We start from the raw sequence: 13,855 nt of genomic DNA on the forward strand, positions 1-13,855 counted from the left end.
TGTTACAAACTTGGGGGTCCCCAGCAGCGTGGAGTGTAGCTAGCCAGCAGAAGAAAGCATGGCCATTTACATGAGGGGAATGGGGTTATCTTAGTTGCTAAATATGTCCCTAGCAGGTCTGAGTCTGTCATGCCTTAGTACTGAATCTCTGTTACCCCCTAGTGTGCACCGCCTCTAAATTGGTTGCTTGTTTGCGTTGCACTGCTCTTTTGCTGTGGCTGTGGTGATTCTTGAAGCAGCTCATAATACACTTATCCTACACATATTCGGTGTTGTTGCGGCTCTTGAAACATGATCTGTCTACTATTTGCGTTAGCTGTACGCGTTGAGACACCTCCCATTTAACCAGTCAGCAGGCAGTCTCAAGCCGAGTGCTCAAGCAGTGCGCTGGGCTCATGCTGCGTGCATCTTGCCCAATAATGGAGGACCAACACGCGATGAGGGGGAATATGTGGCTCACAGATACCGCTAAACCTGCTAGGAGAGGATCTGAGCCGAGAGGGAACGAATGCTACAAAGATGAATTGGGGGCAATGCCTCGGGGAACCCTGTGAAGTATGAAGGGGGCAGACAGATTTTAAGTGAGAGAGAGCCCTCTATATGTGACTTAAGTGAAAGAAACTAAAATTTTCGGGGGAGAAAATCGAAGGATGTAGGCTGGTGCTGTAGCGGCTGCATAGTCCCAGGCTGCAGCGCTTGGATTTGGGGGCCTTCTGCTGAGCCGGTGGTACTGCACCCACCGTCCTCCTTAAGGGCTTCTCTGGCAGCGTCTGCTGCCTCTGCTGCATCCAGGCAAGGGAGAAAGTCAAAATACATTTCTTTCACCGATTATTTGCATCTTATTACAGTCTTGAAGGCTCGTACAGCCCGTGGCGCCCCCGGGGCGGAGGCTGCTGGTGTATTCGGGTCTGTTGTCTGCTGCACTCTGCTGTATTGTGCTTTTCTATGTTCTCGCAAAGTAAATTCTTGGAATTATCATTGTCATTGCATCTATTATTTGGTTGTGGATACACCCAGGGGACTCTGCGCGAAACGCGCCTTCCTTCCTCCGTTCCTTCCCTGTGGCTGTGCCGACCCGCCAGGAGGAAATTCCCTACGGCCTAAGGCTTTGCGTCCTCCCCTGGCCTTCTTCTTAGGCCCCTGAATATTAATTATCCGTCTGTGTGTAGTCTGCTGGAAGACTGGGCTGTTGGCGCCCTATTTTGGGAGCACCTGCAGTGCCTCGTCTGAGAAGAGCATCTCATTTCGAGAATTACCCGGTTGTCGTGTGGCCGTATGTACACGTGCAGAGGCTTGCGCAGTCGTAGCGTCTAGATCCTGGTCCTGCGCTGTCTGTTCTCCTGGGGAGAGAAGATGGTGGAAAGTTGCCACGCCTACCACGGGCAGATAAAAGACGGCCTCTTCCACGGCCATGGTACTTTGTTGTACTCTGGCAATGAGAAGTACGAGGGCGACTTTGTTTTCGGAAAGCGGGAGGGAAATGGGCGTTTCGAGTATGCGGATGGCGCTACGTATGAGGGAAAGTGGGTCGAGGACAGGATTCACGGGCAGGGAGTCGCCGTCTTCGCGAGCGGCAATGTGTATGAGGGGCAGTGGGATATGGGAAAGATTTCTGGATACGGCAAGTTGAAATACTCCAATGGAGATGAATACGAGGGCGAGTGGGTGGACGGAAAGATGCACGGGCGAGGAACGTACCGCTACAAGGAGGGCGACGTATACACCGGAGAATGGCGAGATGACAAGAGACACGGGAAGGGGGTTGTTGTATACGTTGGTGCCAAGGGGGCTATAGTGGAGAAGTACGATGGCGATTGGGTGAATGGGAAGATGCATGGCCACGGAAAGTACACGTACAGCGATGGCGGGGAGTACGAGGGCGACTGGATGGACGGCAAGATGCACGGGAAAGGCAAGTACATCTTTCCTAATGGCAACCAGTACGACGGCGAGTGGGCGAATGACATGAAGGAGGGGTATGGGACGCTTATGTATCACAACGGGGAGAAGTATGAGGGTTACTGGAAGGCCGACAGGGTGCACGGCAAGGGAACGCTCACATACTCCCGAGGCGACAAATACGTAGGTGAATGGGTAGATGCGAAGAAACACGGCGAAGGAGAACTCATTTACTCGAACGGCGACAGATTCAAGGGGGAGTGGCTGGATGACAGAGCCTGCGGCTTTGGGGTGTTTCAGTACGCCAACGGCAACAAGTACGAGGGGCAATGGGCAGACGACAAGAGGGAGGGGCATGGAATCTTCTACTGCGCGGAGGACGGCAGCTGCTACGAGGGGGAATTCGTGCAAGGCAGGAAGGAAGGCAACGGCACTTTCCGCCTGGCTGCTGGTCATCAGCTCGATGGTGTGTGGGCGGGGGGACAGCTCGTTCGCGTAACCTCCTTCATGTTCTCCCCTGACTCGCGCTGGCTTAATCCCGACCTGTGAGAGCTTGCCAAGTGTCGAACTGTCCATCTTGTTTTTTCTGGCAAGTTTACAGAGGGATTTCCACGGAGGGGGAGGGGGGAGGGAGAGGGAAGGGGTGGGGTGGGAAGCTACGACCACGGGGGTCGTGTTTCCCTCTCTCTCTCTCCTTCCCTGCCTGCTTGCCTGCTGCCTGCTGCCTGCCTGCCTGCTGCCTGCCTGCCTGCTTGCTGCTTGCTGCCTCCCTCCCTTTCTCTCAAGCTGCGCGGGCAAGGGATGGCCTCGGTATCGGTTGCCTCAGGGGGCCCCTATCTGCACTGCGTCGGAGAGAGAGGGGTAGCCACACAAGGATGGTCGTTGTTGAAACGCTGGTAGTGGTGGTGGTGGGTCTGGCTGCCTCCCCTGCTGAGTAGTGGGTCAAATGCCAGTAGCTGGGGCACGAGACGGTGCATGCGCCTAGTTCTATGGCGCCTTCTCTCCCCTCGCCTCTTCGTCGATGCCTTCGAAGCAGAAACGCTGCCACACAAACACGAGCACGCACACACGCACTTCTGCACGCATGCAGACTCCACTGGTGCAAAGTCTTCATCCCTGGCAGTGCCTCATCTCGTTCATTGCAAGGCTCTAGCGTCGGTGGCTCCCTGCTTCAGGAAGCCCTGGCGCGAGGGGGTGAAGGCGGGAGTGCGAGGTGTTAGGGGGGGGTGGTCCCCCCCTAACAGTGTTGGGATCCCGCCCAGGAGGGGAGTACAACTCTTGCCTTGAGCTCTCCTGAGGCTGGGTAGGCCTCGCGTGCCGTTGGCGTTGAAATTGCCAAGAAAGGCTAGAGGCGTTTTTTCGGTTTTGTTACCTTGTCTCCTATATCCGATCTTGTTCATTCCTCTGTCTCCCATTCACCCCCGCAGGCAGAGTGCCGCGTGGCTGGCTAGCTGTTAAGAAGAGAACATGCGAGGGAGATTGAAAATGTGATCGCCCGTAAGGCCCTCCTAAGTCCCTGCTATGTAGATGCGTTCCTTCCGTGCACTCTGTAGCAGGGGGAGGACAGGCCCTGTCTCAGAGAAGCCTTTGGCAGGCCCTATTAGAGGCACAGCCAGCTGAGCGCAGCTCATCCCAGAAAGAAAAGAATAAAGGAAGGATGAGGGGTTTTGTTAGGTACGCCTTAATGGAGGTGCAACGCGAAGCAAAGCTGGCGCAAAGCTAAAAATCCAACCCCAAAGTCTTGCCTCTTGTTCGACTGCCTCAGTGATTCCTTCCCTGTTAAGACCTCGGAACCCACAGATGTGTCGAATTGTTAGAAGGTTCTGCAGAGGCAGCGCTCTGCAAGGACGCAAGTGTCTTTTCGCAAGTTCTCTGCATTCCCATCAAAGCGGGCAAGTCCTTAAGGGAGGGGGGTAGGCCTTTTCACAACAAATGGCGGTCTTCTTCGGAAGGAACCATGACACCGCAAAACGCGTCATGGAGGGCTGGGAGGAGGATCGATTCCTGTTTTGTTAGCGACTTTCCACTGCTCCACTTAAATCTGGTTAAGAATTGGGGACAAAATAATTAATTTGGCTGTCTGGGTATCTTATTGACTGCTGAATATCGTAAGCTCTATAAAATATGGCGCACTAGCGTGTGTATACGTGTGCGCAAGATGGTATTTTGTGAAACTAGCTGTGGATGGTCGGAGTGCTTAGAAAGCACACCTAAGCGCGTGCCTTAGGTGTGGCCCTCTTCCATATATGGAAGCCATAAGGGGCGCATGCAGGAGGAGGAGGGAGCGCCGTTGAAAACCAATGGATAATTCTCCATTGAGTTTGTATGGAGTGGAGTCCAAAATGTGTTCTCCTACGGAAGACTAGAATCGAATGCTTCTCCCAGTCTCTCTCTTTGTCTCTCTCTCTCTCTCGCTTAATAAAAGTGGCTTCTTGGCAGTTTCTTCTTGCCAGTGTGAGCTCTCCTACGCCTCACTGTCCCCCACTGAGTCGCATGACGTTCTACGAAGGAATTCTCGCACTGCTACTGTAAGCATGGCCCCACATTGAGCTGGTGGCTCTGAGAGAAGAGACACTACTGCGCTTTCCATCCCCCAAAGAAGTTCGTGCTTTCTACAGAGGTGTGCGTGCAATGCCCACAAGCTCCCCCGTGACATCCAATTAAAGATGATCCTGAAAGGGGCAGTCCTGCAGGCAGACGAAAGGGCCAAACACAGCGCCGGAAGGAAGGGCCAAAGGTATCTGCGGAGAGGACTCGATGGAAAAAGAGGGCTAGTTTTCCTTAGCGCATCAAATGGGCGTTGAGGGGGCCCTGATGAAGCAAAGAATGGAAAGAGCTCAGTTGCATTAGGGACTAGTTGCGAAGGGGCACTGAAGCCTCCACGCAGATCTCCACTTCAGGAAGGGAGGGAGGGAAACATTTTTCGGCCTAAGAAGAGGGCTACCGAAAGGCACGAACACACACGCATGGGCAGCAGCTGCAGCAAAACATGCACTATATGTAACCAAAATCCTCCGAATGGGGGCCTCTGTCCACTAAAAACGTGCAAACACGGGGTAACTCAGGTAGGGAATAAGCCAAGTGATGCAGGCACAAATCCTTTCGCAGCACGCCTGTTCCAGCTAGTGCGTGCGTAGGCATCGTTAGGAGACGCCACATTCACACTGATGTGGGGTTGCAGCAGCAGACTGAAACAGAGGGAAGATGCATGGGCTGGCAGGAGAAGGCAATGGCTGCACTGGAAGGGCGCCGCAGCACAGAAAAATTCAATGCGCACGTAAAGCGCAGAGCAAACTGGAAGAAAGGACACCCATTTGGCGTACAAGGCTGGACAATTTTCAAGTGCTCATACACTTGTATTCATGAGGCAGCGCATACTGTTGCGGCGCGAGCCTGAAAATGCCTCAAGCGCCTCTATATAATCCCGCAACGGTATTACGCGAAAGGCCAACGTTTTCTGTGGAAGAAGACTCTGAAGCTGAGAAGCAGAATTCAATGGATCTCTGCTTTTTACGACATCACAGACAGGGCGTTTAGCGTGCAAACTGTCTAGGGGCAAGTCACACTGTGACAGCCTCCAGTGCATGATTTCCACGCTTTATCGATGAATTTCGTTGTTCCTGCGTTTTCTTCGGAGCACTGTAGGGCTGGCTGGCTGGCTACATACGCTTGAAGAAGTGCTGTGTGCTTGAGCGCACATTCGCTGAGTGCGAATGCTCGGAGTGCCTTGCTGGTGCGCAAACGCGCAGCCCAATCCTGCTCTTTACCAAAGTGCTGGAAGTCCGTGGGGCAAGGCTCATGGGGTCGGGAAACTCCTTAAGGAAGCATTTTTACTTTCCAATAGCCTATGGAAGAATTTGGAGGCTAAGGATCTCCCGCTTTTTGCTGACCTCAAACGAGCACTTCAGCAATTAATGTGTTGGCCACACGGATTCCGTTGGGCAATTGGCTAACGCGCGATGTGCATAAGGCACAGTGAGAGGAAAAGAGGCCACCTACAGCTAGCCGCAGCGTCGCTCAAGTGTGTTGTGTGCATGCTAGCACTTGCTGCATCTCCTAGAGACCAAGCGTGCTGTGCTCAGCCTCAGTCTGAGGACTAGAAGCGTATGTATAGGTCTGTGAATCGCAAGGGGGTTCACGGCACTCTGCAAGTCATTGAGATTTCCGAGAAAGCAGGCGCGCGTTAACAGAGCCTACCACGGCATTCGGGCAAACAAGACGCATGAGACATGGGCTTCATGCAAGAGCACCTGGTATCTGCCTCATACCAAGAAACATTGGGAGGTATACGCGCTCAAGGAGAGGCCGCACAAACTGTAGTAGAAGCACCCGCCTTGGGGGCAGCGACACCAGCAGGGGAACGAATCACAGTGGCAGCAACAGTAGTCTGACCAGTGTAGCCGGTCCTGTAGTCCAATGCTCCCATATATATATATACATATATGTTGTGTATGACTCTGCGCAGTACAGTGCATACGGGGCAGTTCTTAGGATTGGAGAAAGAGAGCGTTTTCTTTGCCTTGGATGCAGCGATCCCTAAGGAATAGCTTAAAAATCTCTTGTTCGTGTTGTATCTTCCGCTGGTTTGCAGCGAGTGATCGCATGCACGGAAGCCGAAACGATCACCACCAACCCCACCGTATGCCGTCCTCGCTGCCCGGGCACCATGAAGCGTCCTACAAACCTTTGTTTTGTGTGCACCATGCTAGCTCATGTGTCTTCCTGCTTCCTTCTCCCTCATTAGATCTCCCCTTTGTCTCTCCTTCGCTCCATTCTGCTGCTGCAACGAACCCCAGACACCCCTCGTCGCTGTCCGAGGGGCCTCCTCGGGGGGCCCCCCGACGCGCATAGCAAGAAGTCGCGTCAAAAAGGCCAAAGGACCGATGCAGCGGCTGAGTCTAAGGCGGCAAAATACACACAGAAGCAGCATGGGCAAGCAGAACAACACCAGCAACCACTGCACTGCACGGCAACAGACTGTGCCTGGCGGTACATCCCTTCCCGCGTACAAGTGCGTAGAGCGGCAACGAAGGAAGGTCATACCGCCACTGTAGACTCTCTGGTGCTCTCATAATTCTAAATTCTTCTGCACAGGGTCGGCGCGAAATTCGATCAGAAGCGGCAGCAGCGAGGCAGCGGGATAGTGCCCGCTGCCGTAGGAACGCTCTGATCGAATTTTGGCGAAAGAAGAATCAGCGGCAGAAAAACACGGCTCTGCAGCAGCGCCTGAAGCAACGACAGCCACAGGAATGGCAGAGAAAGGCAATGAAAACCACCCACCCCACCTCCCCGCCGTGGATCCGATAGCGTCCACGAACAGGCCCCTATCGGCGACTGCAGGGGGCCCCCTCTCGGCTGCATCAAAAATGCAGCCAATCGACCTCAAAGAAGAAGCAGAAGCACAAGCGAGTGAGTCTCAGGAGGCAGCAGCAGCGGCTACCCCAGCAGCAACATCAGTAAGGGCCCTACAGCAACGAGCTCTCCACCAATTCTTCCCTTTGTGCCCCCCACCCCCCACCCCCCATAAGAGCAGCAGGACGCATGCAAAGCAGCAACAGCAGCAATTGAAACAACAGCAGCAATTGCAACAACAGCAGCAATTGCAACAACAGCAGGAGGTGCAGCAGCTTTCAGGTGACGACTGCGAGCCCCACACGGAGACACCCCCCCCCACAAGGAAGCGGCTGTGCAGCACTGTTCAAGACCAAGCTGCCGCTGCTGCTGCCGCTGCTGCTGTTGTTGCTGCTGCTGCTTCTTCTTCTTCGTGCAGAGCCTCCAACGATGCAGCTGAAGCAGCAGAAAGCCATGAACCTAAGAGGAGCCGCAGACTCATGGAGGCGAGGGCCTCTGCTGCTGCTGCTGCTGCTGCTGCTGCTGCTGCTGCTGCTGCAGCTGCTGCTGCTGCTGCCACCTCTGCAGCGGCAGCATCGGCGCGGAAGGAGGCAGAAGCGATTGAGCAGTCGAACAAGAAAGAGGCCTCAACGGGGGAAGATGACGTGCCGACAGTTGAAGCGATTGACGTCGAGGAGGAAGCCCAGCAGCAGTCGCAGAAGCAGCAGCAGCGCATTACAATCAGCGAACAAGCGCGAAGACATGCCAACGGGCTAAGAGGCCCTTGGAGTGAAATCTTTGGAGGCGCCCGCAAAGCAGCAGCAAGAGGCCCCTCGAGAGCTTCGCCTCGCGATAAGAAGGCAGTCAAGGGTGTGAGAGGCGCCATGCTTTCTTTCTCTTGCAGCAGCAGCGGCAGCAGCAGCGGCAGAAGGCTTTCGGGGGGGGCCCCCTTCAAGAGCGCAGCGCAGGAAGTAGATGAATTCCAGCTCCAGGAGGCCCTTTTGCGGAGGCAGCAAAGGCAGCACAGGCAGCAGCAGCTCCTCTACCAGGAGCAGCAGGAGCGACTGAGGCTGCTGCAGGAGCAGCACGTTGCAGCAGACACCAGTCGTCAGTGGCTTGAAAGTCTCTCGTGCCCGCCCTTTCTTAAAGCAGCCGCTGAAAATGCATCACGGGATGCTCTGAAGGCTCTTCTAGGGGGGCCCCCCTTGACTGCTGCTCCTCGATGGGGGGCCCCTAGGGGGCACACGACGGTTTTCCTCTTGGCGCCCTTTGTCTTCACGTCGGAAGCGGCACTTCGAGCGGCAATCGAAGCGGCAGGTGACTCTAGAGAAGCGCGAGACAGCCGAGTTCGCGTATGCGATAGTTGTTGGTGCTCTTGTTGTTGTTACTGCGATGTGCTGTTGTTGCTGTTGTTGGTGCGATAGTTGTTGTTGTTGTTGCTGCGATAGTTGTTGGCGCTGTTGCTGTTACTGTTGTCACTGTTATTACTGCGGTATGTTTTTGTTGCTGTTGTTATTACTGCGATATGTTGTTGCTGTTGTTGTTACTGTTGTTGCTGCGATATGTTGTTGCTATTACTACGATATGTTGTTGCTATTACTGCGATTGTTGTTGCTATTACTGCGATTGTTGTTGCTGTTGTTGTTTCTGCGATATGTTGCTGTTGTTGTTACTGTTGTTGCTGCGATATGTTGTTACTGCGATAGTTCCTGCTATTACTGCGATATGTTGTTACTGTTGTGTCTGCGATACGTCGTTACTGCGACAGTTCTTGCCATTACTGCGATATGTTGTTACTGTTGTTACTGCGATATGTTGTTACTGCGATAGTTCCTGCTATTACTGCGATAAATTGTTACTGTTGTGTCTGCGATACGTCGTTACTGCGACAGTTCTTGCCATTACTGCGATATGTTGTTGCTGTTGTTGCTGCGATATGTTGTTACTGCGATAGTTGTTGCTATTACTGCGATATGTTGTCACTGTTGTTTCTGCGATATGTCGTTACTGCGACAGTTCTTGCCATTACTGCGATATGTTGTTGCTGTTGTTTCTGCGATATGTTGTTACTGCGATAGTTGTTGCTATTACTGCGATATGTTGTGTTGGTGTTTAGTGTTGGTGGCTTCGGCGTGGAAAGTGAGGGCGATCAGTGGGGTGCTGCCTTCAGGTGTACTGACAACGCGCTGCCGACGTCGGGCGCAATTCGTCGTGACAGGATGCACTGCATACACCACGGCAGCACGTGCAACAGCTGCCATTGACGAAGATTGTGTCATTAGTGAGCTTCAAGTGTTAGAGGCCTTCGGTGTCTCTTTGGAGACTGCGGCACTCCGATTCTCCCCTCTTCATCCGAGGAGCTGCACGCCTCTCTCTGCGATAGTTGCCAAGCCTCTGCGAAGGCTGCTGCAACTGCGCCAGCAGCAGTCGCATTTTCCGCGAGAAAAAGGGCAGCAGAAAAAGCCTTCAAATGATGCGCAGGAGCAACAGCAGCAGCAGGAACGACAAGACCAACAACAGCAGCAGGAGGAACGACAGCACTTTCGACAGGAGTCTGAGGAGCTTTCAGCGCATGCCGTGGAAGCTGCTGCGCATCGACAACAACAGCAGCAGCAGCAGCAGTATGAGAGCGAGAGGAATGGTGCTGCTCTTGACTTGTTATTCCTAAGGGAGACTTGGCCAGATGCCTTTCATCCCGTTTCGCCTGGCGAGATTGGTGGGAACGATGACGGAGCAGCGGCCCTTCATGCGGTGCTGTCTTGTGCTGCTCGCTCGTGCGCTGCAGCAGCGGAGGCTGTGAGGAAGCGCAGGCATGCGGCAGGTTCAAAAGTCGTGGCAGCAGGCGGCGCCGATGCTGCTGTTGCACCTGCGACGGACAGAAAGAAGCGGAACGGCCGTGAGCCACCCTTTGCTGACGATGCTGGAGAGGCATTTACTCCTTCCCCAGGAGTTGTAGTTGTCTCGCTGCCTCCCCGCTGTGGGGGGGAGGCCCTTGTGCGCCTTGTCGCGCTTGCCTCTGGGTTCTTTGCAGCTGAAGAGGACGCCTTGAGAGAGGCTAGTCACATCGAGGAGCTCATGCAGTTCTTCGCTTCCTCCCACAGCGCGGAGGCGAAGTTCGAGCCTGCGGCTGGAGTGGCGTGTGCAGGGGTTCCTGCTTCTGCTACTTCTCCTGCTGCCTCTGCGAGCGTCGAAGCAGAAAGCGCAGCTCGCGAGGCGGCTCCCTTGCAGCCGCTGCTGCGTCTAAGCCTCTACGATTTCTGGACGCTGTCTAAGAAGCAGCTGGCGAGGCTGCTGCTGCGCCGTCGGGAGGGGAGTGCGCGCGTGGCGCCTCTTTCAGGAGACCCCTCTGTTGTTGCTCGGTCGGCTGCAGCGCAAGCGGCGTCTGCTGCATGCGCTCCAGACGTGTGTCTGGCCGTTTGGAGGGAGGGAGACGATGCCCTCTCCGTCAGGAAGGCGGCAGAGACTCTGATAGAAGAGGCTCTCAAGGATCATGGCAGCAAACCGGGGGGGATGAGCGGCCGTGTCTCTGCGGGAGCTGCGCCTCGTCAGCAGCAGCCGCTACATCGCGGCAAAAATACAAGAAACGCTCCTGAAGACGAAGCATGCGACAACTGGCGAAGTCTGGTCGCCTTCGTGGAGCTTGCGAGACCTCCCAGAGAGGCATTTGTGCAGAGGTAAGAGTAAAAGCCTTTTTGTCGCTTGTGCCTTCGACCTGGCAGCATATCTGTATGTATATATATATATATGTATGTATATATGTATCTCGCGTGCATCACGGCAATGCTGCCGCCTCCCCTTTCGCCTTCTACCCGCGTCTGTGAGGCCGCTCCAGCAAGCAGGTGAGCGTCCTGTGTGCATGCAGCTACGCTAGTTGACGCTGCTGCTGCTGCTGCTTATGTGGTGGCGTGCTGCTGTGTTTCAGGCTGCTGGCAATCCTTTGGGGGGCCCTCGGTATTCGGCTGGATCGTCGATTCGTTGGCTTGTTGCTTGATGCCACTGCTCCCCCCAACGAAGAGGAAGCACCCAGTCTGGAAGCAGCACTCAGCTGTCTGCACGTTCTTGTGCGCACCCATCCGCATCTGCGGCAGCTCCATGCGCTTGCTGCTGCTGCTACTCCTACTCTTCCGGGAGACGTTGTAGTGTCAGTGCCAACGCCGCCTTCGGCAGCAGCAGCAGCAAGTGAGGAGGTCACTACACGGGTTCCAGCTTTGCCCTTGTTGCTGCCGTACGAGGAGCCTTTGAAAGAGGAGACAGAGGCTGAACGCGCCCTTCGGTGGCTTCAGCAAGATCACTTGCTGCAACACTTCATAATACCGCCGTTAGAGAGGCCTCTAGAGCTCCCATGGGGCCTTGCGGAAGCCCAGCTGCTGCCTTCCTGGAGGCTGCAGCGGGGAGACAGGAGGCAGCAGCTGCAGCTCTTTGCCTTGCGGAATTCCCAGGCTGGCGACATCCTAGCGGCCCCTCTGCATGCCCTCGACCTCCTCTTTTGGAAGCTCACGCCAGGAGGTTTGATCGGGGGAGGGGGGGGGAAGCTCCCAAGAAACGCCGAGGGGCAGCAGCAGCAGCAGCTGCTGCAGCTGCGCATGGAGAGCGTTGCCCACATCTTGCGAGCCTTTGTCGCAGCCGCTAAAATGCTGAAATGGGAGGAAGCAGGCAGAGGGCCTTTGTCGGATGCAGGGGATGAGGTCTGCTACGCGTGGGGGGGGGCGGGCGACGCCAAGTCGGAGGGGGCCCCCGGGGGGGGCCCCCCTCCCAGCGCTGTAGACGCGGAGGCACTCGCCGCAGCGCTGAGCAAGTGCGTCCCCGTGTGTCTCTCCCCAGTAGCGGCATCGCCTTGCGCTGCCGCAGCCTGCGAGCTGGTGGGAGAGCTGGCGTTGGGGGCAGTTGCGCTCCTGCAGCACGGCGATCTTCCAGGGGCCTTTGAGAGTCTGAACACGAGTTCGACGGCTTCCCTGGTGCTGCATCGGCGTAGGGTTCGATCTCTCGCGCAGCAGCAGAGGCAAGCGACTCGAAAGCGCATGCAGAGAGCCGTGGAGGGCCCTCAGCGCGCAGTTTTGCTCGCGCAGCGTCTGACTGCCGTAGGTCTGCAGAGCCTTGCAGAGAGAAGCGGCAGCCAAGGGCCCCCCCCCTCTCGGGAGGGGGGAGGCTCTCCGGAGGCTGTTGTGCAAGTATTAGAAGACGGCGAGGAGCTGAGCAGCGAGGAGCTGAGCAGCGACAGTTCAGGAAGGACGGTTCAGAACCTGCAGTTGGTGGAGGCGGAGGTGTCTGAAGAGGCGGAAGCAGAGGCGGCTGACGTGGGCGCTCTGCTGGAAAGGTATGTCCTCCCGTGCGGGGAGGCTATGCCCTTCTCCTCGGTGGGCACTTTGCTGCATGCGGGGGAGGAGGTGAGGCTCTCGCTGCTGGAACGCGCGACTGAGAGGCAGCAAAAAGCCACTGGGAGAGGCCGAGGCTCCAAGGGGGGGGGGGGAAACAGAGGGCGGGGCCTTCCCTCCCTTGAGCCGCAGGCAAAACTCGACTCCATCCTGTCGTGGCTGGAGGGCGTCACCGCTTCCAGCCGGTGATTGCTCACAGCCGCAAACATAGGAGGCCTGAGAGAGGGCCTGCGTAGTCTAGAGAAAAAAGTGTAGCGACGCGAAGCCCCCTTGCTTCGCTGCGAGAGCTCATCGGTGCCGCCGCTGCCAAAGTCTTAGGCCGTGTGCACCCTGAAAAGGCGCGTTGCGTGCGCTACTTTAGCCCTCCTGGCTCTCCCCTTCCCTGTCTCCCCGATTCGCCTGAGTCCGTAGAGTTTCGCTGTCTAGAAGCCAGGCTCCGCCGCTTAGGGCATGCATACGGCACGTACGAAGGATCGTCTCCCGTGGCTTCTTGGTTCCCCTCACCCACGACAAATAGAAGGCGCTTACGTGCTGCAAACGCGTTTCTCTTAGCTTTACGTGCACTCCCTAGGGAAACCTTTCTAAAGCCACCAGCTGCTGCAGTTGCTGCTCTAGCAGCGCAAAACAACGACCCAGGCGTGTGCCAGCCGGCAGTCGTCGGGCTCTTCACAAAAGCGGCCCTCTCCCGCCACAGGCCGCATGCTCTCTTGGGGCTTCCCTGCTAAAGGAGAGCCGTCAAAACTTGGAAGAAAGGTCATGGGAAGCTCCGGAAGGAAGCCAGCCGGAACATACTACTAGCCGAGTGCTGCCGCAGCAGCGGGCAGACTGGCCGTAACGCGCAGTCCTGTACAGACCTGTGGCGAGGTTCCCTCGAGCAACTTTTTCCTGCCCAGCAACACACCCCTATGGAAACACACCGGCTCCTTCTCGTACCAGGGGCGCAGAGAAGGCCATGCCGGATGATGCGCCTCGACGGCCTCCTCTAGTAGAACTCCCTCTCGCAAGGTGATGTGTTGGCGGGAAGACAGTTGTGAATGCTCCCGTAAGGCTAATGCCCCACCCGGAGACAGCCAATCTCAGGGAAAACAGCCTTCAAGGCAGGCGCTTTCTCGTTACCTACCCAGGGGTTACACAACAGGTGCATCCAAGCTTCACACTTGGAAACGATTAACGGGGTCCTTCCCACACTCCAGCCCTCCCTGTGGCTCCCCACCTCAGGGCCAGCACCCCCACGAATACATCATCCACAAACC

The 13,855-nt window shown here is 55.9% G+C and overlaps 2 protein-coding genes across 2 annotated transcripts; both read left to right on the forward strand.

Moving 5' to 3' along the window:
* Nucleotides 1–1,353: 1,353 nt before the first annotated feature.
* LOC34623435 (radial spoke head 10 homolog B) lies at nt 1,354–2,448 on the forward strand. Its single transcript, XM_022736558.2, has one exon. It carries the CDS (start codon nt 1,354–1,356, stop codon nt 2,446–2,448), a length of 1,095 nt encoding a protein of 364 aa, XP_022589043.1.
* A 3,680-nt stretch (nt 2,449–6,128) lies between these two features.
* Nucleotides 6,129–10,908, forward strand: LOC113146485. The gene is made up of 5 exons (XM_026333951.1): nt 6,129–6,281; nt 6,644–6,935; nt 7,102–8,547; nt 9,401–9,795; nt 9,838–10,908. The coding sequence occupies exons 1-5, from the start codon at nt 6,129–6,131 to the stop codon at nt 10,906–10,908; spliced, it is 3,357 nt and encodes a 1,118-aa protein (XP_026189736.1).
* The last annotated feature ends 2,947 nt before the right edge of the window (nt 10,909–13,855 follow it).

Source organism: Cyclospora cayetanensis, unplaced genomic scaffold, assembly GCF_002999335.1.
Source record: "Cyclospora cayetanensis isolate NF1_C8 unplaced genomic scaffold, CcayRef3 CcayRef3_contig_33, whole genome shotgun sequence".
Lineage (NCBI taxonomy): Eukaryota > Apicomplexa > Conoidasida > Eucoccidiorida > Eimeriidae > Cyclospora > Cyclospora cayetanensis.

Coding starts and splice junctions, on each gene's coding strand:
- LOC34623435 (XM_022736558.2), top strand. CDS start 1,354: ATGGTGGAAAGTTGCCACGCCTACCACGGGCAGATAAAAGACGGCCTC.
- LOC113146485 (XM_026333951.1), top strand. CDS start 6,129: ATGGGCTTCATGCAAGAGCACCTGGTATCTGCCTCATACCAAGAAACA. Junction 6,936..7,101: donor TAGAGCGGCAACGAAGGAAG/GTCATACCGCCA, acceptor AATCAGCGGCAG/AAAAACACGGCTCTGCAGCA. Junction 8,548..9,400: donor AGCGGCAATCGAAGCGGCAG/GTGACTCTAGAG, acceptor TGCTGCCTTCAG/GTGTACTGACAACGCGCTGC.